Here is a 27,490-nt window from a genome sequence, read left to right as displayed (position 1 = left end):
GTAGGTATTTTTTTTTTCTCTATCCAACACCGCTTGAGGGCCCTGACTTGGGGCCCTCTGCACACCGCTGGCCCCAGTGGCCATGCACAGGGGACATTTTTCCCCTGGGCAAGGCCATTGGGGTGATGGGCATGGCTCCTGTCTTTACTGAGACAGGAGCCATGTACATATGGCTTGTGCGCCAGAAAATGGTGCTACACTGCTTAGAGGCATTTTTACTTTAAACAGTGTATCGCCAAAATTTGGTGCACAGGCCCCGGTTCTCCCTGTGCCTCCCAGGCCCTGTTTGTGTCCTTTCAAAGAACGCTAAAAGGGCCTTAGTGCCTGCTAGCGCCATTCCTTAAATATAGCGCACAGCTGGTGTCTAGGAATTGCACTACTCAGTGCTATAGTTTTTGCCGCAAACCTGCGCTAACGCAGGTTTGCAGCAAAAACTATAAATCTGCCCCTAAATAGTCATTAAGCAGGTGTGCCTAGGGGCCAGAGGAGTGAGAGAATTACCAGGCCATCCAACATAAACAAATAGGAACAGCTTTGGATTCATGAATGTACTGCACCTGAGCATCCTCCCCCCTCATTCCAGATGAAGAAACAATTTTCTTTAATATGTTTAATTTTCTGAAGACTAACCTTGTCTTTGCAAATCAAAGCCATCTTTCTATCCTCAAAAGCTTGTCTCTTTACTATCACAGAGTTATAATTGTCCACTCTGCTAGATGCAGCCTTGGCGCTGTCTTTTCAGAACAGGGGACTCATGATCTCATAGAACCTAACACACTACAGGGAGTGCAGAATTATTAGGCAAATGAGTATTTTGACCACATCATCCTCTTTATGCATGTTGTCTTACTCCAAGCTGTATAGGCTCGAAAGCCTACTACCAATTAAGCATATTAGGTGATGTGCATCTCTGTAATGAGAAGGGGTGTGGTCTAATGACATCAACACCCTATATCAGGTGTGCATAATTATTAGGCAACTTCCTTTCCTTTGGCAAAATGGGTCAAAAGAAGGACTTGACAGGCTCAGAAAAGTCAAAAATAGTGAGATATCTTGCAGAGGGATGCAGCACTCTTAAAATTGCAAAGCTTCTGAAGCGTGATCATCGAACAATCAAGCGTTTCATTCAAAATAGTCAACAGGGTCGCAAGAAGCGTGTGGAAAAACCAAGGCGCAAAATAACTGCCCATGAACTGAGAAAAGTCAAGCGTGCAGCTGCCACGATGCCACTTGCCACCAGTTTGGCCATATTTCAGAGCTGCAACATCACTGGAGTGCCCAAAAGCACAAGGTGTGCAATACTCAGAGACATGGCCAAGGTAAGAAAGGCTGAAAGACGACCACCACTGAACAAGACACACAAGCTGAAACGTCAAGACTGGGCCAAGAAATATCTCAAGACTGATTTTTCTAAGGTTTTATGGACTGATGAAATGAGAGTGAGTCTTGATGGGCCAGATGGATGGGCCCGTGGCTGGATTGGTAAAGGGCAGAGAGCTCCAGTCCGACTCAGACGCCAGCAAGGTGGAGGTGGAGTACTGGTTTGGGCTGGTATCATCAAAGATGAGCTTGTGGGGCCTTTTCGGGTTGAGGATGGAGTCAAGCTCAACTCCCAGTCCTACTGCCAGTTCCTGGAAGACACCTTCTTCAAGCAGTGGTACAGGAAGAAGTCTGCATCCCTCAAGAAAAACATGATTTTCATGCAGGACAATGCTCCATCACACGCGTCCAAGTACTCCACAGCGTGGCTGGCAAGAAAGGGTATAAAAGAAGGAAATCAAATGACATGGCCTCCTTGTTCACCTGATCTGAACCCCATTGAGAACCTGTGGTCCATCATCAAATGTGAGATTTACAAGGAGGGAAAACAGTACACCTCTCTGAACAGTGTCTGGGAGGCTGTGGTTGCTGCTGCACGCAATGTTGATGGTGAACAGATCAAAACACTGACAGAATCCATGGATGGCAGGCTTTTGAGTGTCCTTGCAAAGAAAGGTGGCTATATCAGTCACTGATTTGTTTTTGTTTTGTTTTTGAATGTCAGAAATGTATATTTGTGAATGTTGAGATGTTATATTGGTTTCACTGGTAATAATAAATAATTGAAATGGGTATATATTTGTTTTTTGTTAAGTTGCCTAATAATTATGCACAGTAATAGTCACCTGCACACACAGATATCCCCCTAACATAGCTAAAACTAAAAACAAACTAAAAACTACTTCCAAAAATATTCAGCTTTGATATTAATGAGTTTTTTGGGTTCATTGAGAACATGGTTGTTGTTCAATAATAAAATTAATCCTCAAAAATACAACTTGCCTAATAATTCTGCACTCCCTGTACAATGGAGTGACCATCAGTCTAGTAGGTTCAGTACCCACACACTGGCACTAAGTAGTCCTACTATGAATGGCCCCCTCAGGCTTTCATACCAGAGGAACAAATTGAATGCTGCTTTGGATTTGTATTTAGTCCTGATATTTATATAGAGCAGTCCTAAACACAGTGGAAGAAGAATGCTTTGTTTGGAACTTAACACAGATACAAGGTGATAGTTACCATATAACAGAGAACAGAGAGACTGGAGGAGGGTGAGCTTAGTTAATTCTGTAGATGTAGTTTGACCATATGATATTTGAAGTTTTTTCTGAAAGAAGTAGGTTTTAAATCAAGCTGATTTCTCTAGAAATTTAGTTCCTAACTCTGGAGCTGTGGAGAAGATGCCTAGTTTCTGTGGCATTGCTCCTTTGTGTTTTGGGAACTCAAAATTAGGGCATGGGTTTCCCTTGAAAGTTTTTCTTTTGTGTTGGCTTATGGGTTACTTTGGGCTAAGGTGGAAGACCAGAGTGCAGAACCTTGTGAATGATACAGGCTAAATTAAAATCGATGTGTGCTTTTAAATTTAACTAGTATAGCTATTTAAGAATCGGGATGATGGAAACTGCTTTCTTTGCTTTGGAGGGCAAGCAGAGAAGTATGGGTCACAAATACGAAATCACGTTTTTTAAGCAATCCAGCTAATATCACATTGTCTTTGTCAATGTAGGAAAATACTAAACCTTAGACTGCTGACCTGAAGACCCTAGGATCGGTCATTCCTTCTACCTGCTGAAAAGATGATTTGTGCTTGGTAGCCATTTCCACCTTTGATCAAACCTATGAACACACAGGCCCTGCTGAATGAGTTTTCCACAACTTTGAATACCCGAGACTATAAAGCCTCCAAAGCAATTTCTATATTCTAATCCACAAATGGATAACAAGAGCATAAAGAAGGGACAAAAAAAACAACTAATAGATTAATTAAACTAGTGTTAATACCAAAAGGTGTACACACAGAGCAATCATAGTGAAAAAGGGATAAAATTCTACCTACCACTACTCAACACTTTGGAGCTCAAAAGAATGCCTAAAAAACAACCATCCTAACAATATATTTTTCTCTGGGAACCAGCCTCAGACTGAGGGCCTGATTTAAATCTCAGCAGATGGGTTACTCTGTCACAACAGTGACGGATAGCCCCTCCGCCTAAATCTGAAATCCTATTGAACATAATGGGATTTAGATTTTGGTGGACAGGATATCTGTCACCGTTGTGACGGCGTAACCTGTTCACCGAGTTCAAATACGGAATTCCTCACTGGTCTGCATCTGATAAATGTAATACCTCGTCTCTGTTCAAAAAGCTACTAAAACATGTCTGTTTCACTTAGAACTTTACCACCACTGGATGCAACCATCTCTTGAACTTCTAACCTCTTGCGTCTCCCCATACCTTCAGTTCCTGCTAAAATTAACTAGTTACATGCACTTTATATTTCATAGGTTACATCATGTAGCTGCTGCAGTGATCCATTAAGGTTTGTATATATACGTGCACAACAACATTCTCTCCTACAATACCTTTCTGTTCACTGTAATGCAGAAGTACGCATCATGTTCACCATGGCATGAGTGAAAAACATTTCTGGTCCTAACCCACAACATCCACCTCTTACCTCATGAGACAAACTCCCACCATTGCCCTACAACCTAGCCTGTACTATGTGGCCACACTAGTCGCCATTTTGTGCTGCACAAGTGATAGTGGCAGTGACAAAGTCAAAGTTATAACAAACCCACGGGCAGACACATCGTATACTGTAAAAGTGAACTTACTGAAGGGATGACAAAGATGGGTCCCTGCTGATTCCGGTTTCTGCCATCTCAATAGCCTGTTTTATTTCTAGCTTCTTATACAGTGAAACAATGCTTGATTTGGGCTGATTCTCCCGGATAAGAAGTTTTCGAATGTACTTGTTATCAAACTTTTTGAACCTGTGGTGGATGAGAAAAGAAAATCATTAAGCTGGATGTGAATTATTACATGATAGTTCAGATGAAAAATTAGTTTCAAGACTGTTTGTGATAACTGGTTGAAAAAAACAAAAAGTATAAAATATGAAACACGTAGATGAATGAGGATTGCTTCATAAAATGTAGTTTCAGGAGGAGAGTTGTGCTTGTGTGGAAATCTGCCTGCTACAGTCACACATCCAAGCACTAAGATACTAAATTTCTCAGTACAACTCATGCAAAAACACAACTAAAGGAACTTCAATGGATTACACATGTAACAATAAAATATAATCACACTAAGGACCTCATCACGAGTTTGGCGGGCCGATCATCGCTCCGCCAGACCCGTTGGGAAGAGAGTGCCACAGAGCTGGCGGTCTCCCCTGGCCTAATTACGATGTTTCCGCTGGGCTGACCAGCGGAAACCTCTTTATTAGGAGTTTTCTGCCAGTCAGCCTAGTGGAAACAGTGTGTCGGCATTGGCCTTGGCTCTTTGAGGAGCCGAGGCCAATGCCATTGCACCGAGGGTGCTGGGCAGGGGAGGTCCTGCACTGCTCATGACATGATTGTGGGCAGTGCAGGGCCCCCGTGACCCCCAGCACTGCTTTTCCACCAGCCTTTTTATGGTGCGGACCCCAGAAAGGGAAGTTGTGATCAACACAGTGATGCTGAACTTAGCGCCGCAGTGGCTGACTACGACTTTGACCGCCGGCAACCCAGGATCCATGATCCTGGTGGTGGCAGCGATCCCCTAATGGTCTGGCCACCTGGGTCTTAATCTGGCGGTGGGACCACCAGGAGTACGTGTTCCGAGCGCCACCACAAGTTTGGTGGTCCATGGACCGTCAATCTCGTAATGAGGCCCTAAATCATCAAGTGGGGAAAAGCCAGAATGATCTAATAGGTCTCACAGCGGGCTCAGAACAAACAGTGGGAGACTCTGTTTTGAAATTAGCTCCTGAAGAAATAACGGGTTGGATGTATGAATAACGCTCACAAAATACTGACCTTAGTTTTTCTTCGGAACCAGTTAAGAATTTTACAAAACAACCTATGCACTAATAGGTTGTTTCTTAAAATTCCAACTCATAGTGGGTCGCAATATGACCCACCTCATGAATAATAATAGTGTTACAAATTGGGTTTCTGGTTGACAGATGTGTGCACCCTGTCTAAGCAGGAACCGCAATCCTAGTCAGAGTAAGTCAGATATGCATTAAATGTTAACCTGTGCCCTTTGGTAGCTTGGCACTGAGCACTACAGGGACCAACCTTGACCCGTCGAAAGAGTACCTTGTATGGGGGTAGCATTGAAGATCCAATGCTGGGAGCAGGGGAGGCAAATCAAAGGTGGTGTGTCTGTTCCAGTCTACACAGTCAGAGATGTGGCATTGTCGAGCCGTGCAGTTGTTGATCCTTGAGCACTGATGTGGCATCAAATCCTTTGGGATGAAGGTGATGCATCAAAGGCGAGCCACCCAACCTGTGATGCGAAGGTGATGTATTAGGGCTGGCTGCCAAGCGTTGATCTGGAACAGAGCAATCAATGATGAGATGTCCTCATCCTCAGCAGCAGCGGCAATGTGTTGATGTCGAGTCAGGTGTGGCAGTTGGAATCACCGCAGTGACAGCAATGTGTGGATTCCACAGGAGTAGCACTGGAAATCCCACTTCCAGTGGCCCAGGACTGGATTGGCGCCACTTTGCAGGACAGGACTCATAGTTGGCAGAGTCCAGCAGCTGTTGTAGAGGTGAATGAAGTATTTGATGTCCCTAAGACTTCAGAGCAGGAGGCAAGCCAGCAAGCCCTTGAAGTCATTTTGATTCTGGAAATGCAGAGATGCAGGTCCAGTCCTTCTCACTCTCAGGCAAGGAAGACAGCAGGTGGCAGGGCAGGCACAGCAAAGCAAGAGTCCAGCAAAGTCCAGCAGACTTCCAGCAGAGTGACAGTCCATTTAGCAGCATAGCAGTACTTCTTCCCGGCAGAATGTCATCAGGTCCAGAAGTGTACTGATTTGGTAGGGTTAGAAGTTCAGTTTTTATACCTAGTGGTGCCTATGAAGTGGGGGAGACTTCAAAGAGAGTCCTTTGAAAGGCATAGAGTCCCTGCACTTCATGCCTTGGCTCCAGACACACTACAGGCGGCAATGCAGCCCTTTGTGAGGGCTCAAGACCCAGCCCATTCAGATGTGTCAGCTCCTCCCTCCCATCCTGCCCAGGATGGGCCATCAACCTGCAAATGACCACTCAGTCACACCTACGCTTCCTTTGTGTGTGGTTGTCTGGTGGGAATGAAGAAGTGCCCAGCTGTCACCCACCCAGACTAGTATTCAGAACCAGGCAGAAGGCATTAGATGATTTAAAGTAAGAAAAGGCCAACTTTCTAAAAGTAGCAATTTCAGAAATACAATTTAAAATCCAACTTCACCATAAGTTGTGATTTTAAATTGTGTTGCCCAGACACCAAACCTGGGGGCCCGAACTCTTCCTATTTGAATTTACACTTGAAAGATGTAATAAGGCAATTCCAATGTTAACCTATGGGAGAAATAGGCCTTGCAGCAGAGAAAAATAAATGTATGAGTTTTTGGCTTCCTGGGTATGTAAAACCTAAAAGTACATGTCCAACTTTTTAAATACACTGCACCCTGTCCTTAAGGCTGTCCAGGGCCTACCTCAGGGGTGACTTACATGTGTTAAAACAGAAGGTTTGGGCCTGGCAAAAGGGTTAACTTGCTAGGTTGGAAGGGCTGTTTAAAACTGCTCACACAGGACCCGCCATGGGAGGCCTGAGTCATGTTGAAAGGTCTTAATTAGGTGGCACAATTAGTGCTGCGGCCGACGAGTAGAATTTAATTTTACCAGCCCTTAGCACATGTGGTGAACTTTAATAGGACCTTATAAGTATATTGAATATGCCAATTGTGGATTAGCCAATGGAAGATGTTTTATGGAAAGAGCACCTGCACTTTAGAACTGGTCAGCAGTAGTAAAGTGCCTAGAGTCCTAAAGCCAGCCAGAAGAAAATAAGCAAACAGGAGTTTAGATGGCAAAAATGTCAGGGGAACCACACCAAGCTTGCCAGGTCCAACACACAGGTTGCAAATTATGACTCACTTTGAATGGGGGTCATTACAGGGATGGTGGCCTTCGAGGGCCAGCAGACCATGTCTGTGATCACTTTTAAATAAAACATGTTTTTAATCCAGCCAGTTTCCCCTAAATGTAATGGCACTGTGTAAAAAATATATATATTTTTTTAAATTTTGTTTCAGAGTTGGCAGTAAACCTTTGGCCCACCTCCAATTCCCTGACAACCTGTTTATTTTTAATTCACAACAGAAAAGGGGTTCTTTTCCTTTTCCAAATTGTTTACCACCTTCTTTGAAGTGTACGCAGTATACCAATTCATATTTTTAAGGGATGCCTACACTAGCTACTTCCAGATACCAAATTAGAATCCATTTCCAATCATATTTTAGGAGTTTGGAAAGCTGTTCTGACACCTAAAATGGGATTAGTAGACTTTAGAATTTTTTTTATATATCGTAAATGCCATATTGGAGTGTTTGCAACCATAAACAATGCTTAGTGCACCTGGCCCTGAGTTCCAACCCTCTGAGTAAACTGCCAAAGTAATGGGTGTACTCATTAGGGTCCTGTTGGGCATTGCAATGCCAGTCCAACAATGACCACAACCCGATGATGAACCATGCCCCCTTTGTTGGGTGAGGGATTGTTCTTCCAAAATAGCTCCTAATGCCCTTCTGCTACCAGAGGACTGCCCTGCTGCTTGAGGCCTGCCTTATTCCTCAGGGGACTGCCCTACTGCATGAGGCCTAGCCTGCTCTCAAAGAAGGAAGTTTGGACCTGCTCCCTCATCACAGGCCAACCTAAGTGACTCTAAGAGTGAATTGGATGACCTCCTGTTCTGAGCTACAGGAACACAACAAGCTCCACAGGACTTCCTGAAAACTGCTCAGCTAACCTGCTGCAACAGACCTGCCTAAGCCCTGCTAGCCTCTTCTATAATGTGTTTCGTATCCCCAAAGGGTGTCGCCCCAGGTCTTTGACTCTTGGATAGCATCAGAGTGCTCTCCTCTATAAGAAAATAAGAAATCCTGACATTTTGAGCTCTTTGCAACCACCAATAGGCCTACATTCCTTTCCTAAATTGGTTTGGGATTTTTCTTGTGTTGTGTCTTCACTTTTTAATGTTTGTGTGCTGCATGAATACCCTGAGTATTACCTTTAGGTGAAGCCTGACTGATTTGTGCCCAGCTACCAAAAGGTTAAGCACAGGTAAATATAGTGGCCTTATGGTTCACCATGACAAGGATTGCAGTTGCTGAAAGTGGGGCTTCCACCCCCTCAAACAATAACCCACAAAGCTGTTATTAAAATGCATGATCAGGACTACAACTTTTGGTGAAAAGCACATCTGGCTGAGAAGTATGTTTATCTTTATTAAGGGTATAGTTCTGTAACGGTAATGGGTAGCTCAGTATCACATAGCTGGCACCTGGAGCAAGGATAATTACATAACTGGGAGGAGACTTGTTCCTGAGTTGTATTCTATCAGCCCCTACTGTATACATTTATCAAGAGTGGCACTGGAGCAGCTGGTACAAGTCTCTCCAAGGGTTTATAAAGAAGCAGCCTTCTATGGTCCTCCGGCTATGCAGGCGTAGTAACTGCAAGTCCTGAACTGTGTTAGAGTGTGATCATGTAACGGCTGTGGGTAGCTCTATCTCTTGGAGGTACCAGACAGGGCTGGTTGTGTGGAAATTACTGAGAGGTGGCTTTGAAAGTGCACAAGCTGACTTTGCGCCCATGCACTGCCGTAGGTCAGCAGTAGTGCTGATCTGTGGTCGCGCTGTGATTCACATGCGCGTACCAGCTTGTTTTAATAGCGTTTACCAATGGCGGCAGCGGTAAACGCTTATCGGGCAAACGCGGAACCGAATATTCGGACTCCTGGTCTTTGAAAAACTTATGTGGGTGAGTTTGAGAGGGGCATTATTATTGCAATTAAACCCCGTTTTGTCTGTAGTGGTGGTGATTTGAGTGCTATATTTGATTATTTCAGGTTTATTTCAGGTTTTGAATAGATTTGCTGGCCATATGTTTTGATTACAGTAGTTTGCGACGTACGGGTAGGTGATTTGAATATATTGCACTTTGGGTTTTTGGTGGTGCACATATAATCCTATTTTGTTTTCTATTTCGATTAACTTTTTATATGGTAAGTTTGGTACTAATTACATCTTTTTTGCACAACAGTGTTCTTCTAAACGCTTATTGGTTGGTGTATTTGAATCAATTTTGAGTATGTCAGCGAGGTATGTTTTCTTGAATTGTTTGATTTTAGGTGATGATATGGGGATACACACATTATTTGGTTGCTGGTGATAGTCATTTGTTAATATTGACAACTACTCATTGATATTCACCATTTTGTAGTCATTCGCACTTTTGTGTTGTGGTTGATCACTTTCACTTTTCGGATGTGAGGTTTAATTATCAATTTGTACATATAAGATATAACTAATTACAAAGTGGTGTATATATAACTGCTATTGATATAAATTTTGGATACCATTGAGTTTTGGGAGATACCTATTTTCAGTTGTCTGTACCATATATATGGATGTTCTTTCTTGTAATTATTTTGTTTTCAATGGTAAATGTTGCTTTTTGTTATGTTTTATAGCCTTGAAAAAGTCAAAGGGAGTACACTCCCCTCGACGAAACACGTGTTGGCTGTTCTTCGCTGCCTTTCGCCATATTAAAGACGGATTGATTGTGCTTATGGAATCTTTGTTGTTCTTTTTTCTATATTGTCTTTTTATTTATTATGTATTGTTGGATTGGGTATTTCTAAAAATGTAATGGTTAGTGTATTGTTATAGTGTGCCTAGGTCCTTTCTTTTATGACTTTGAGTAAGCCTCAATGAATGGACTAAGTGAAGGGAAAACATTTATTATTGCATAATTATTTGTTTTTTCTGTGGTGCCTCTGAGCTATGATAAAATGTTCAGGAGGTTTCACATATTCAGGAAAACAATTACACAGTTTCAATTTTGCAACAACTAGCCACACAGTTTACAGCTGAGTATGTAAACAGCATACGTACAGGTAGATACAGTATACTATTATAGGGAAACCATGTAGACAAAACAAGAAAGGAGATATTCATATGGGAAAAGGAATATGGAACTTGTGCACTAGTTAAATCATTAGAAGACCACTCTTGTTAGAAGTGGAGAAGAATATTACTGCAATTTTTAGGAGCTAAGGTTAACCAGGGCAAAAAGTTAGCTGCTGTATGACAAAATATTGTGAACACAAATATCTTTTGACAAAAATATTGTTTACCAAAACATTATGTTTCTATACATATAAAAGAAATGATAAAAATCTCTAAAAAATATTGAGGAAGAGAATGTCGCCCAAAAAGGTAAGAATGTTATTTGTTTGAATAAATATTGATTTAAAGTATTATATTTAATATAAGTAGTTAAAATAATTTGAATTTAAATAGTGTCAATAATTAATGTATTTATATATGCAGTATATATGTATATATATATTCATATATATATATATATATATATATATATATATATATATATATATATACATGTATATATATATATGTATATATTTATACATGTATATATATAATTATATGCACACATACATGCATACAATTTTATATACACGCTTTCAAACTATAACAATAATAACTTCACCAATCAAGTGGAAATTAGCAAACATCTATACAACCAAATAAAGCTACCTAAAATATATCTGAAAATGGACATGTAAAATAATTTTTGGTAATACTTTGCACTAAGGGCCTCTTTACAAGTTTGGCAGTCCGTGAACTGCCCTGGCGGTGGTCCGACTGCCATCGGCTTGGCGGTCGGAGCACTGTATTACGAGTCATGCGGGCGTATGGATCAAAGACCGCCGCGCTCCTGCTGGCACCGCCAGGCAGTACAGCCCGCCACAGTCACGAGGCAGCACAAAGAGTCCGGTGGAGACTGTGTTTCCATGAAGTTGCACACCACCAATGTGACCATGGTGCTCCAACCCCCACATCTCAGCAGGCAGAAACAGAGAGTTTAAAGGGAGCAACTCACCTGCAGGCAGTCTAACACCTCCAGTGCTGCCATGGAGCCCATCACACCTGTCCTGCCGCTTCTGCTGATCATCGAAGGAGCGCAAAATCCACACCGTTGTGGATGTAACCAACCATAAGTACACATACCTGCCTGTGTCATTACACTCAACAGCAGATCGTTGCACCATCATCCACATGATATGGGGTCACGCTACGTGCACTAAGTACACGTGTCATTGTGTACACAGCCCAAGTCATCCACAAAGAAGGACACATTCACAGCCACAGAATGCCCCTTCTTGGGCAGGTCACTCACACTGCACTGCAACACTGCACAAAAACACACATCTGATCATCTCAGGCACAGGGACAGTGAAGTGTACACAACATTGTGTCACACAAGACCATCACATCTACAAATACTGACACCCTCACATTCCTCACATGCCATGTACTGCTGTCACATTCAACACACATATGTATGGATGTGTCATGGAACACAAACACCATTCCCATTAAGGAACCCTGCAATGAAGACAAACACCACCCACATTGCAACACAATTTAAGGACAATGGGATTCACAATAGACACAGAGATAAATATGCAAAGATCATTATGCTAACAAAACCTGTACAATAGGGATGGGGGGCATCAGGAGCACTCAGGGAAGGATGCTGCACTGGGACACATTACGCTTTGCACATGCCCCTAAAACAACATTTGCACAGGAAGTGGCCATTCAGGTATCTCGGGGACGAACAATATTAGAGCCAAGTGACATGCCTATCTGCACAATGTGAAAGTGCAAGTCAAGAATGCACATTCAACTGCAACTAAATCGGTCAGACACCTAGATGAAGTAGCTGTAAGGTACACACAACAAAATGCAGTCAAATGCTAAGGAAGCTAGCACAACTGAACACCCTCTATGGCTGTACAAAAAAGTTCGAACTCCCACACATGAGACAAAGGTACAATCCATATTAGGGAGGGCAAGTCTTACACCATACATGCTCACATTGGACAACACAAGATGAAATACTTACCATACCAAACAGACCACAATGCAATGACACCACAATTGCATTAACAAACACATATTCATACAGTCAACATCTACCCTTGTCTTTGGTGACCCCAGCACTGCTCTCAATGTCAGATTTTGCAAACAACAGCAAATAGATCAGCAAGCAGGCTGAAACACACACAACTGTAGGCAGACAAAACAAGTTACCCAGCAACAACATCAACGTAGAAAAGTAATGGCAGGACAAATGTGTATCCAACTTAACAACTGTTTGGGCTTAGCCAAAAGTAATGGTCTTTTGGTTTTGGGACAGGGGTGGTGGGAACAGGGGAAAGGGCAAGCTCAAACAAAAAAATCTGCCTTAGGATTGTGGGGACGGCCAGCAGAAGGAGATGGAGGTTTGGAGGAAGAAGGAGAGGTTGTCTGGTGTGTCGGTGTGGATGTCTTGGTTGTGTGCATGTGTGAGGTATGCTTCTGGTCTCTGTTGCATGTGTAAGTGTTGGCGTTTGTGTGTCTTGGGGGCTGGGAGGTGGAGACACTGGGAGATGTGGGAGAGGTGGATGTGTGTGTGTGTGTCTGTTGGGGTGGTGTATATGGGTATGGTGGATGTGGTGGGTGTGTGAGTGTCTGTTTCAGTGGTGTCTGCTGGTATGGTGGGTGTGTCACTGCCTGTTGCGTTGGTGCCTGTTGGTATGCTTGATGTGATGTGTGTGCCAGTGGGGGTGGTGGGGGTGTCTGGGGAAGTGGTGGCTGATGTGTGTGTGGGTGTCTTTTGAGTGCTTGCATGCTGGTGTTTTTGTGCTGTTTGTGTTTATGGTGCAGCTTTTGTGTATTGAGATGAGTGCATGCATATCTGTAGGGGAATGGGAGATTTGGATTGGGAAGAGGGAGGTGTAAGAGGGATAGAAGGTGGGGGGTGAAGATCTCTGTAGGCCAGGCATGGCTTTATGAATGCATTCCAGGAAAGCATTAGTATGCTGTAGTTGGCGGGCTAACCCCTGGATGACATTCAGGCCCATATTTATACTTTTTGACGCTAAACTGCGCTAACGCAGTTTAGCGTCAAAAAGTTTTGCGCCGTCTAACGCCATTCTGAAGCGCCAAGCGGGCGCCGGATTTATGGAATGGCGTTAGACGGCGCAATCAGACCGGCGCTGCCTGGTTTGCGTGGGAAAAAACCACGTAGACCAGACAGCGCCGGCGTAGGGGGAAAATGGCGCATGGGCGTCTTAAAATGGGGCAAGTCAGGTTACGTCGAAAAAATCGTCTTAACCCGACTTGCGCCATTTTTTAACGACGCCCATCCCCCATCAACATGACTCCTATCATTGTAAAGATAGGAGTCATGCCCCCTTGCCCAATGGCCATGCCCAGGGGACTTCTGTCCCCTGGGCATGGTCATTGGGCATAGTGGCATGTAGGGGGGCACAAATAAGGCCCCCCTATGCCACCAAAATAAAATATAAAAAATAAAAAATTATACTTACCTGAACTTACCTGAATGTCCCTGGGGTGGGTCCCTCCATCCTTGGGGGTCCTCCTGGGGTGGGCAAGGGTGGCAGGGGTGGTCCCTGGGGGCATGGGAGGGCACCTGTGGGCTCATTTTGAGCCCACAGGCCCCTTAACGCCTGCCCTGAGCAGGCGTTAAAAAGTGGCGCAAATGCGCCGTTTTTAGCCACGCCAACTCCCGGGCGTCTCTTTTGCCCGGGAGTATAAATACCACGTAAAGGCCTGGGAGTCATTTTTTAGACGGGAACGCCTCCCTTGCATATCATTAACGCAAGGAAGGGGTTCACGCTAAAAAATGACGCACATTCCGGGAACTTTGGCGCTATTCGCCTCTAACGCCATAGTATAAATATGGCGTTAGTTGGCGTTAGTTTTGCATCGAAATTGCGTAAAAAAAAAAGACGCAATTTTGGCGCAAACGGAGTATAAATATGGCCCTCACAATGGCAGTCTGACCCGGGAGATACTCCTCAGAAGGTCAATAGCCTCCTTAGTCAGGGCAGCAGGGGTTGGGCTGGGGCAAAGGTGCCTGTGGCAAAGGAGATGCCCACCCTTTTGGGTGAGCAGGCCTGGCCAAATGGGTGGGGAGTAACAGGGAGGTTGGCAATAGAACTGGGGGTGGCAGACAAAGATGGTACTGGAGTATGTCCTGATAGGTCTGCCACCTCTAGGAAGTGGCCACTAGAGGAACAATCTGATGATGAGGATGCAGATCCTGTCTCCTCTGTGGCATTCCCCTCACCCTCCAGGCCACTGGGTCCCTCTGTGTTGGTGGAGCCTTGTGCCGAGGTCCCATGACCAGATGCTTCCACACTCAGCAGTGCCCTGTCTCTTTTGCTTTCCTGGGCTGATGCTGCAAACACAAAGGGAAATAAGGGCATCACATGTCCATGATCGCACTTGAACAACGGCTGTGATTAGCTAACATTACCATGACGTCAGGTGGGCCCAGCAACAAACACCACCAAAGTGGCCCATACATGCACCATACCATATGCATTCATGCCATCTGAACTGTCAACAGTTACCCAAAGGAAAATCAGGATCTCATACAACTACAATTGCATGGCTGTAGTTGTGCAATCAGAGTAACCATTGAACAAGTGGGAGACCACATCACATTCAATGCTTTGCCTAATGGAGCATACATCACTTACCTGTTATCATGCAATAGTAGGCCAATGGCAGTTGCATTCCCACAGAAGGTCATGCAGACCTACATTTGTCCCATACACAATAACACAATAATAAGACATGATGCTCCCAGAACATGCTATGTTGCTGACAACAGTACAGTAACCTGGAGAAGGTGATATGGAACTACTAATGTCACACCAGAAACATATCCACAATGCACACTTCACCAAGTGAAATTTGTCCCAGTGGAGTCATGCAGGTAGTCCTAATGTTGTTTACGTATGCCAAACATTTGGCATAGAAATGCGCACTGTAGACATAATGTGCAAAATGTCAAGGAGATATGTCCCTAAAATCCACAATACAATGAATCAGCAAGTCCCAGGAAAAGCACCACTAATGGCCTTCACCTCTTACAATGACATACCCTGATTGCATCAGTAGACACCATTACTCCATTGATGTTGGAGAGGCCCAGAGATTTTCAAGTACTTGTGGAAGGCCCTCAACATGTTGCCCAATGGGAAGCTACATCACTGTCTCCATTTTGGTTATGCAAACTCAGATGTCTGTGGAAGAATGTTTGTACCCAAACACGTGATTCCAACATAACTGATAGTCACTCCATGATGCATGCCAACAATCAGGTTACACGCCTTCTCCATTACACATTGTAGTGCACTTTTCAACATGGAAATGCTCTTTGTGTCTACAATATCTAGTCATACACATCTTGTCCCTCATTGCTACCTCAGTTGTACATACCAAATGACATGCTATGATGGGTTAGGGTATGTGCCAGCCAATAATCAATGGTGATGCACTCCTGTATGTGCCACCAAATGAAATAGAGCCCCATTGTAAATGTTGTGTTCCACACACAGGTTAGCATGCACATATATGTGAGGGAATACAGAAATTGTCTCATCAACACAGGTAGACCATGCATGAAACAGCAGCTTACAGATGTTTTCCAAAGGGAAAGCGAAACAAGCTGACATGTAGGCACAATGAATGTTGGCAATAGTGATGGCACATAAATAATGTCAATTCCCACTTACCAATGTAATGTATTGATCTGCAGCTGCACCCCGAAAAAATGTATGCTCTGTCACATGTACGACGGCCATCTTCACATTATAGACAGAGGTGAGATACCAACACATGTCACTCGCAGAAGACAAGTAGCCCCGGGTGGCAAATGGCAATATACTCATTTCACCAGACACATGGCTGAAGACAACAGTGTAGTTCTACTTTTATTTTGGACTGTAACACTGAGGAGTAGTAATCTGTTGTATAGAATTTACACACACTACAACAACAAGTACTTTATTGATCAATAGACACAGTCATATATTGTCCCTGGAGAGCAACATGTTTGTGGATTCTACCCAGTTGTGTCCTAGGTCCCTGGGCCAATAGGCAAAGCACATCAGTGTGCAACACATTACGGGGCATATTTATACTCCGTTTGCGCCGGAATAGCGTCGTTTTTTTTAACGCAATTTCGACGCAAAACTAACTCCATATTTATACTTTGGTGTTAGACGCGTCTAGCGCCAAAGTCCATGGAGTTAGCGTCATTTTTTAGCGTGGACACCTACTTTGCGTTAATTATATGCAAGGTAGGCGATCCCGTCTAAAAAATCGACTCCGAGGCATGTGCGTCGGATTTATACTCCCGGGCAAAATTCACGCCCGGGAGTGGGCGGGGCAAAAAAAATGACGTACGGCCGCTTTTGCGCCGTTTTTTAGCGCCTGCAAAAGGCAGGCGTTAAGGGACCTGTGGGCTCTGAAGGAGCCCAGAGGTGCCCTCCCATGCCCCCAGGGACCCCCCCTGTCACCCTTGCCCACCCCAGGAGGACACCCAAGGCTGGAGGGACCCATCCCAGGGACATTAAGGTAAGTTCAGGTAAGTTTTTTTTTTTTTTTTTGTGTGGCATGGGGGGCCTGATTTGTGCCCCCCTACATGCCACTATGCCCAATGACCATGCCCAGGGGACAGAAGTCCCCTGGGCATGGCCATTGGGCCAGGGGGCATGACTCCTGTCTTTGCTAAGACAGGAGTCATTTCTATGGGGGTTGGGAGTGAGAAAAAAATGGCGCAAATCGGGTTGAGGCGAAAAAATTGCCTCGACCTGACTTGCCCCATTTCTTGACGCCCAAGCCCCATATCCCCCTACGCCGGCGCTGCCTGGTGTACGTCGTTTTTTTTAACGCACACCAGACGGCGCCGGCGGCTAACGCCGGCTAACATCATTCAATAAATTCGGCGCCCGCATGGCGCTTCAGAATGGCGTTAGCCGGTGCTAATTTTTTTGACGCAAAACTGCGTTAGCGCAGGTTTGCGTCAAAAAGTATAAATATGGGCCTACATGTCTACACAAAAAAATCACTCATCTACTGTGTTATACATGGCTCATCCATAATCATCAGGGAAAGCTGTCAGAACCTAACACATTCACTTTACAATGTGACAGGCAGGAATATCGCCTGTATTCACCATCTTGTGGCTGCTGTGCTGTCCTCAAACACCCATCAAGGTCTGGTAGGCCATCGCCAGAATGTGAGCCATTAGGGGGGTCATGGTCCGACATGTGCCCTGTCAACATTGGGAAGACAGCCCCAAGTGGACCTCTATGATCTTCTGGGCCCAGCGTCTCAGGTCCTCAAAACTGTTTTCACAGTGGGCAATCCACCAGCTGTGGACCCCCATGGTCCACACCTTCCAGGCGATGGCTTTCCATAACTCCTTATTCTGATGGGAATTAACCTGCATTGATGCAAAAGACAAAACAAGAGGTTACAATCACAAGTTTTTACCCACATGGTTGAGTCACATACATGTCAGAAACACCAAGCTAGAACTTTTCAGTTTGTTAACACTCAAGCCGAAAAGTACAGGGACATGACTACGGACATATGCATTTCCATCTGCAGACTAACCTACTACACTGCTGAGGGCCTACAATGACGAAGCAAGCTTACTGACATCTTATAGCCCATGCTCCAGCAACATGTACTGTGATATAAGCCACAATGAAACACTACACACCTATGTGGCTTCTGAAGGATAAACTCCTTTGGCCCAAATGGACCAAGACATTCATACTCTGTGAGATTGACTCACTGAATACAGTACCACAGGCAACTAACATAGTACAAACTTCACCATTACACTTGAGTGACAATCAAGGTGCTGGCATGCTGGGTAGAGAAAGTGTCTTCCTTGCCCATGCATGGACACGTGGCCTAACAAATGCAGACTCGTCCCACTTCAGGGGGCAGGGTCTGTGGTATGTACCTGTACCACAGAACACTCCTTTGGACATATGTGTCCATCCTACAGAGATGGCATCCAACATATAAAGACATGTATTGTAAAATTTCTACTATGTTACCAAGCTACTAACTCATATATCATGGCCTTCCAGGAATCAACACACTGTCTGCATTGTGGGGCCGTTGTTTGTGCAATAGCCAATACAGGGCAAATATGACTTTTTTGCTAAAGGTGAGAACAGAGCTGTGAGGGTAAGAAACATGTCAAGAGTCAAAGACACACATTGACAATGATGCAAAATGCACATATGGACTAGTTTAATGATTTACCTCAGTACACATTCTTAATTTAGTCAATGGACTGAGGCACTCAGGACACGTTTTGCCACTACAGCTTTATATTGTCCACATGGCTGGATCTGCTGGTGTACATGAAATGGGCAAAGTGCCACAGTTGCATAGCCACAGTGATGCTCTCACAGCCTAGACTAGATCCCATACTGGGAGATACATTTGACAGGCCCTGGCCTCTACAGGCTGAGCACACAGAACCTACATGACACTCCATTTCCATCACTTCCATGCATGACAGTACAACATGTGGCCATCCACAATCTGGCATGTGGTGTGTGTGGCAACCTGAAGGGCAGAGTGAGTCATGATATGCCTTCCGGACTACAGTTTGGGCAAGGCCTGATGTGGATTGAAAGACCTGTGGTACTATACACTTTGCTTATAAGAGCCACAAATGACTCATGCAAGATTCATACACAGCTCATACTGTTGTGCACATACATGTTGTCCAACAGTTACAACAATCTTGAAGAAATGATGGCAGTCAAGTCCAACACAAGGAGGATCTAGGACCCCATAAACCTCACACAACACAATGTGACAGAACTTAACACATTATTCTGGCCATCAAAACCTGCATTTTGAACATCCCACTGAGGCCACACAGACTGTTGCAATAGGCACACAGGAAGTCTAACTGGCGCACAAGGGCACACTGTAGCCTGTGAGGAGGCAAAAGATGGTGAAGTACAGAGAAAATTGTACTCATGTGGTACTTACCTGTTCCTCTTGTGAACCATAACGTTGTCCATACAGGGGAAAGACCTCATTGGCAAGCCTCTCCAGCTCCTCTGGAGAGAAGGCAAGGCCTCTATCATCTGCTGTACATGAGATGTTTGCTCCCAGAGGCGGCACACAGCAGCTCAGGTCATGGAGGTGTTGCTGGCAGCGGTGTAAAGAGTCAAGTGAGTGAATGTGCACAACTTGGCAATCACGTCCTCCATGTACGCAGTCGTCACCGCAGGCTGACACAACCATTGGGTTGCAACAATCATTGGCAACAACGTTAGCCTATGGCTGTGTTCGGCATGGTTGCAACCACCTACCGCCATGACTACTTTCGCTGATGGTCGTAGAGAGGGTTCCTAATGCCCAGTGGAGTAGGTCAGGCATCTGCCATTTTGGGGGCCTGAAATGCTGTATTGAGCTTTCTAAACTGCGTCACACTAACAATACATGTTTTGTTGCATCACAAACATCCTCATCATGTATTGTCATGTATGTCCTTCTAGTCAACCACCATTGTAGTATGTTGCAGTGCACAGATGGCATTTTACAGAGGTGCACGGTCTGCCAGCACTGATGGTCATTTTTGCAGTCGGAATATACTGTCACATTTTGAGGGGCAATTGTGTTGCACATCTATGAGTTTGGTCCAAATTCATGATTTGGACACGTGTTGGAAACCATGGAGGTCACATCTGACCATTGTGTAGTTGGCAGCTGTGATTTACACTGGGTTTCATGTCTATCCAGTCAGAAATACTTTGTTACCTGATATCATTGGCATCATCATGTATGTTGCTGTGGACACAATGACTAATGTCACAACTCATGTCTTGTCACACATAGGTATCCTGGGAGAGGGAGGGTGTGACACCCTCCTGTCTACCCCTCACTGCCAGACCTTCAGACCATAGAAGAACGCTATATCATCATGAACTGATGCCTGGATAGGCAAACAATAGTGGACTTATTCCGTCAGTTGGAACCAAATCTGATGGCATCTATTAGTTATCCAAACTGCTTAATACCTGTTGTACCAGTCATGTCAGTATTGCACTTCCTAGTCACAGGGTACTTCCAACATAGAGTGGCCCTATCTGCTGGTATGTCCCAACCTATGTTCAGTCTGTTGTTGAAGAATTTCCTCTCAGCAATGTTGAAACACATTGACAGCCATCTCAGGTACCCCCCCACGTGAGGATTTAGCCAATGAGAAGGATTACTTTGATGATTTTGTCCACCTCCCACATGTGGTGGCAGCCATTGATGGCTCACATGTTGGATTGGTGCCACTGCAGGCCACTGTAGAAGTCTATCACAAAAGAAAGAACTTCCATTCCATCAACATGCAAGTTTTCTGTTTGGCAGATCTCTACAGTTCAATCGTCTGTGCTGTTTATTCGGGTTCAGTCCATGATTCCTTCATTATATGGAATAGAACCATACCCCAGCTGATATCACAACTGTACCCAGAGAGGGCCCGGCTGGTCAGTAAGTCATGCCTGTCCTGATTGTGTGTGAGCAATGTCAGGTGCTACAATCATGAGGGGAATGACTCATTGTTACACTTCTGTCCCATTCCTTGACAGAAGACTCAGCATATCCAAACAGCCCTTGGTTGTTGACACCAATGAGTAATCCTACTTCCCCAGGCGAAGACTACTTCAATGAGGCCCATCGAAAAACATTGAGGCTTGTGGAGTGGGCTTTTGGTCTCCTGAAGGCCAGATTTTGCTGTCTTGAACGGACTGGTGGAGCCCTCCTCTACTCACCTGGGAAAATGTGTCAGATCACTGCGGCATGCTACATGCTCCACAACATTGCCCTGCAGAGGAATATCCTGTACATCTCAGAGCAGGGGAGCCTGTAGTGCCACCGGGTGAGGCTCCTGAAATGCCAAGTGAGGATGACAACAGTGAAGCAGAAGGAGCTGATTTGCAGGGAGATCTCAACAGCTACTTTTCATGAGTATAAGTATGTCATGTGATGTAATGACTGTGACTAAATAATGAACTGTAGTTAAGAGAATGTGTGGAGTTGAGTGTTTTGGAAGAAGTTAGGGACCGGATACTCTGCAATATTCAGCCAAAGGCTGCTTGATAAGATAGCTTTTGACATGTCCCCATCTTGATGATGTTGCTTTTTTTGTGTCAGTTACCAAGCAATGTACTTTGTTTTCCAGTTGCATGCTATGTGACTTGTGCCATAGGTATGGTTTCAAGCCTATGCTCCTTGTTTTGTTCTTTGTACAGGTACCTTCATGTGATCTTCATGTGGGCATTTCAGAGTTGTGACATTGGGATGTGTCTGATGCTGATCTTACATAGAAAGTGGGGATGCATTGTTCCAGGTAATATATGTAGCAGAGTTTGGATGTATGAGACCTGTACCAAGAGAGTTTGCACAGTGTTTGGGTGGAGGCACAGAAGTGCATAGTGGGCTTGTTTTGTGTCTTGTGGTGGGCCTGATTCATCATTTGTGTCATCATGTGGTCATAAGATATGTAGTCCTAGATTTTGACTAAGTCATTTTACCTTCACATTGGCTAAACACTCTTTTTTCACTGACCTGCTGTAGCTGTAGATGTGTGACATCATTGCAGGCCACAGTGCCTGTGCCCCAACACGCATTCTTGTTTTTAAAAGTCCCAACATATTGACAGCTTATGTGCTGTACACTTGAATTAAATTTGTGGTTTGACCAGACACTTTTACTAATGTGTTTGTGTGTAATGGTTGTCCTCCTGAGCTGGACACTGTACTTGTAAAATATCTCTCCTTGTACAAGTAGCTGGTGTCTTCATCATATGGTTCACATGGTCTCACATCTCACCATATCAGAAAGTGGAAAATTAAGCAAGCAGCCAATGAGTTGCAAAGGGTGAATTTATTACAATATGAATGCAGAAAATACATTTATGACATGAAGAAACAAAAAAGTAAAGTGAAAGGGTCAGTCATGGTGAATTAAATCACTGGAGTAGATGCCACACCATTGGGAGTCCAAAGTCCAGAATATTCCTCCCATTAGAAATGTTAGGTGGTTCAGGATCAGTCAACAGAATGAATGTGTGGCACACCAAGGAGGTCCTTTAGGAAGAGGTCACTTGCTGGCAGTGGTGGGTGTCTTGCCATCTGCACCTCCTGGATTCTTTGCTGGAAGTCCCCACTTGTGTGGTTGGGGGGATCAGATTCTACAGAGACAGGGGTGTGTGGGCTGGTTCTTCCATTGGCAGGGCATACCTTCTAGTGGCTGGTACCCATGTAGACATGTCTGGTGTTGATGAGCCAAAGGAAGGGGTAGACTGTTGTTGAAAAGCCCTTCTCAGGAGTGTGTGTCCCTCAGCACCCCTGCTAGGGAGGCCATTTTGGTATTCTGAGCCTCCATCTGTTCTCGCATATATCTGTGCATGTTCTTCTGCAGCTGCTTGATTTCCCGGAGTTGGGTCAGGACTTGACCCATCACCCCTTGGGATTCCTGATAGACCCCTATGACATGGCTAATGGTGTCCTGTCTGGGAGCAGCCCCAGTGGACTCACTCTGCTAGCTCACAGTATCCCCTCCCACGCACCTTACCCCCACCGGCCTGTGCCCTTGCCACAGAGTACCTTTTCCAACTTGGTCCTGGAACCTCAGGATCCAGGACTGGGGACACAGGATGATAGACACTGTGCTAGGTACATAGGTTGGGGGAGCAAATTATTGCCTGTGATGTTAAGGCAACCAGGCTTGAGAGGTCTTGATGTGGCTACAGTGAGGCTCAATTCTGGTGTCTGACTAGGTAGCCCAGATGGACCAGAACTGTCCTCCACGTCCAGACGTCCAGCAGTGCCTTCTTCACTGAGGGCTTCATCCAGGGGGATACTGGCAGTCTCTTCTGTGGCCTCTGTTTGCCCAGTGGCAGCTTGATCTGTTGATGTGAAACGTACAATGTTACTGGTTGTACTGTAATATCTACTTCCAACCATTCAGTGTTACAATAAGCAGAGACCTAGTACAAAGTTAAGTTGCAGCTAAACCTATTGTGGGAAGAACCCATTGCATTGGTTGCATTGATATGACATTTGTGAAGCATGCCAGTTCCATTTAAGTCAAGCAGCTGCTTACGTGTGCAGATTATTAGCACGTGGGAGGATGGCCTGAAAATGTCATCTTGCCACCAGTGCAGGCAAAACTGTGGCTTGGCAAGATATGGTATAGTACATTTTGAGGCCCAGTTGATTGTGATGCAGGCAGACCCTTGACTTTGTTGTATATGTGACTAGAGTCATCATGTGGTCAGTGTGAACGTGTCTGCTGTGAATACCTTTCTGGTAACGCATCATGGGGCCTTAGGAATTATTGTTCTGCACACTGGGTAAGGGGTCATATCTGTCCTCAAATATTTCAGTTAGCAAGTCAAGATGGATCTATGTTGACAAATACGTCGGTGATTTGGCCATGATCTATGCTTAATCACTCACAGGCACGTATACTTCATTTGAGAGTTTACAAATAGATGTATTGTAGCATGTGACCACTGTGTTGGAGGTTAGAGTTAGAGAAACAGTGCCTCCTGGAAGTTGCAGTTATGCCACTCTCTATACTACACATACTTGACAAATGTTATTCTCACAGGTAAGAACACTTCATTTGAGACTTAGCAAACAAGTGTATTTAGGCAAGTGACCACTGTTCTGGTGGTTGGAGATAGAAAAATAGTGCCTCCTGGGAGTTACAGTCATGTCACTCTCTATACTACACACACTTGACAAATGTTATCCACCCAGGTGAGTAAACTCCATTTGAGAGTTAACAAACAGGTGCATTTAGGCAAGTGATGTCAGGGCTGGTGGTTGGAGTGGGAGAAACAGTGCCTCCTGAGAGTTGCAGTCATGTCACTCTCTATACTACACACACTTGACAAATGGCATCCTTCAAGGTGAGTAAGCTTCATTTGAGAGTTAACAAACAGGTGTATTTAGGTAAGTGAGCACTGGGCTGCTGGTTGGAGTTGGTGAACAGGACCATCTGGACTTTGCATTCAGGTCCCTCTACTTCCCACCACTATACAAATGGTATCCTCCCAGGCGAGTAAACTTCATTGGAGATTTCACTAACAGATAGATTTGGACAAGTAAACCCTGGTCTGGTATTTGGAGTTACAGACACACGGCCTCCTGCCCTTAACAGTCATGTCAGTCCCTCTACTACATGCACTATACAAATGTTATCCCCCACAAGATGAGTACACTTCATTTGTGGGTTGCCAGACAATGGTGTTTGGAGAAGAGAACACAGGGCTGGTGAGTGAAGTAACAGTAACAGAGCTTCCTGGTCTAAGCAGTCATGTCACTCCCTGTACTATACACACTATACAAATGTTATCTCCCCAGGTGAGTCTACATTCATTTGAGAGTTAACAAACAGATGTATTTGAACAAGTGACAACCTGCTGGTGTTTGGAGCTACAGGAACAGGGCCTCCTGGGAGTTGTAGTCAGGTCAGTCCCTGTACTACACACACTATACAAATGTTATCTCCCCAGGTGTGTACACTCCAATTGAGAGATAACAAACAGGAGTATTTGGAAAAGAAAACACCTGGTCTGTTGTTTTGAGTTACCGAAACAGTGCCTCCTGGGAGTTGTAGTCATGGCAGTCCATGTACTACACATGTTATACAAATGTTATTTCTCCAGGTGAGTACACTTCAATTGGGAGTTGCCAAATGCAGGTCGTTGGAAAAGTGAACACTGGGCTGATGAGTGGAGTAACAGTAAAAGTGGCAAAAGGTGAGCTGTGAGCATGCATGATTTTATTTTGGGTGTTGTGACTTAACAGACTCCACCCCCCCAGGTATTCCTGTCAAGCCCTCAGGATGCAGGATGGCCAAGACCTTCTCTGCCCAGGGAAAGAGATGTAATGGGGCGCTGGGAAGGCCACCACAATACTTATTGGCCTGCAGCTGGTTCCTGGGGACCAGGGAACAGACCTTGCCCCTGAGATCGTTCAACCTTTTCCTGATGTGTGTAGGGTGGTGCCTATAGCATTCACTCTGTCAACATTCCTGTCCATGATTTCCATTTTCCTACTGAGAGGAGTATGCTGGACTTGTGCGCCAAACAATTGTAGCTCTATTCTTATGATTTCATCCACCTTGACCCTTAATACATCTTGTGAAAAACAGGGATTTTTAGAATGTGGCACAGTGGAAAAATAACTATGAGTGGCAGTGACTCTCTAAACAGGGGAAGTGTAAAACGGTGTGAATGGATAAAAGTGTGTGCAGGGTGTGCAAAGGGATGGTGAAAAAAAAGGTGTGCCTAATCTATGAAGTGTTTGTTAGGAATGCAAAGGATTGTGGTCTCTGAAGGAGTGTGTTTTATAGTGTCCTCTGCAGGTGTGTCCACTATGGCAATGTGTGTCAGCTGTGTTGGTTTCAAATTCATCCAATGTGTAGTTGTCTATTGCTTTGCTTACCATGAACCGCCAAGGTTCGGACTGCCATTGGCTGACTGACACAGTGACTGTGTGCTTGTAATATGCTTGGTGGTTGGTCACAGTGCTATTGGGTGTGGTCGTCCCCTTATTTCTAGGCTGCTGTGCCACTGGCAGTCTGCCATTTTTGCTTGGTGGTCAATGCTCCTGACTGTAAAGCTCGTAATCCGGCTGTCTGACGGTCTGACCGCCAAACTCGTAATGAGGCCCTAAATATACAAAAACATTAAAATAATATTTTAACAATTAAAGAAATGTAGAACTATTAAATAAATTAATAAAGTAATATAAAACAAAACAAATAAGAATTAATAAGAACAGTTTTATCTGAAGATAGTTTATAAACATTTCAAAACTAATGATTAAAAATAATAAAATAATAAAATACAAAATAAAAAATAATGTGAAGATACTCTGACCAACATTAGGGAAGCTGTTGAGCATGGGAAAGGTTAGACAATATATCTACCAGTGGTGAAGGCGTTAGACTTCAGAAAGGGTTAGATTTGCTAGTTCCACTCCGATCTCAGCAACAATAGGGAAAGTGTTGGACTTTAAAAAAGTTAGATTTACTTTTCCCACTCCCATATATGCAACAGATGGGAAAGTGCTTTACTATGAAGAGGTTAGATTTACTATTCCCACTCCAGTCCAAGCAACAGGAGGGAGTGTTGGACTTTGGAGGGAGCCCTACAAAACCAACAAAAAGGTACTAAATTATAAGTTTCTGACATAAATAAAACAATTAAAATATAAACTAAAGTTTACAAATGAAATTTAAAATAAATAAATAACAATAAAGAATTAAAAATACATAATTATTAAAATAAATACATATACAATTAATAATATCCACTTTTAGCATTAAAATAAAGTCTAAAATAATAATAGGGTTCCCACCTTATTCCATTACAAACCCAACAGCCTAATTATTTCTTATAATAACATGCAAATAAATAATAACATACAATTATTAATTTTCATACATAAAATACCATATTACTGTAGAAAAAAAGAAAGGCAACTTTACACTAATAAAAATAAATTTCACTTCCCTGCCTACAAACACACACAAAATAAATATGACAATATTTCATGTACAATATTAGTTACAGGAAACAAATACAATTAAAAACTATTTTCAAATGTTAAAATTAACCACACAACAATACATTATTAAATAATTAAAAGAAAACAAAACATTAACACAATAGGTGAACCATTAAGAAAATATATAATTCATTATATATAACTCAATTAAATTTCATGGATAATTCATTTAAAAAAAATGAATAATTTCTCACCTTATTACCCCACAAACCCTACAAACTGCTACTAAAATATAAATAATTTAAAAATATGTAAAAATTAAAATATGCATAAAAATATGTATTAAAGTTAACAACATAAAATACAAATAAAATACCTATTTAGTAATTTATTAAATGTTTAATTTACAATACCAATTTCATTAACATGAAATTTAAATATATTATAAT

General features: G+C 43.7%; 1 protein-coding gene across 1 annotated transcript in view; it reads right to left on the bottom strand.

Moving 5' to 3' along the window:
• The window catches only part of LOC138250056 (sodium/hydrogen exchanger 2-like), a 720,639-nt gene that overhangs the window by 127,757 nt on the left and 565,392 nt on the right, over nucleotides 1–27,490 (bottom strand). Inside the window, exon 8 of the mRNA XM_069204438.1 lies at nucleotides 4,163–4,321. Within this exon, the coding sequence (XP_069060539.1) occupies nucleotides 4,163–4,321 (159 nt within the window). The remainder of the gene's footprint in view (nucleotides 1–4,162; nucleotides 4,322–27,490) is intronic.

The sequence above is a fragment of the Pleurodeles waltl genome, chromosome 8 (assembly GCF_031143425.1).
Source record: "Pleurodeles waltl isolate 20211129_DDA chromosome 8, aPleWal1.hap1.20221129, whole genome shotgun sequence".
NCBI classification, from domain to species: domain Eukaryota; kingdom Metazoa; phylum Chordata; class Amphibia; order Caudata; family Salamandridae; genus Pleurodeles; species Pleurodeles waltl.
The sequence above is the reverse complement of the archived record's forward strand: the minus strand, read 5'-3'. Positions and strand labels throughout refer to the sequence as shown.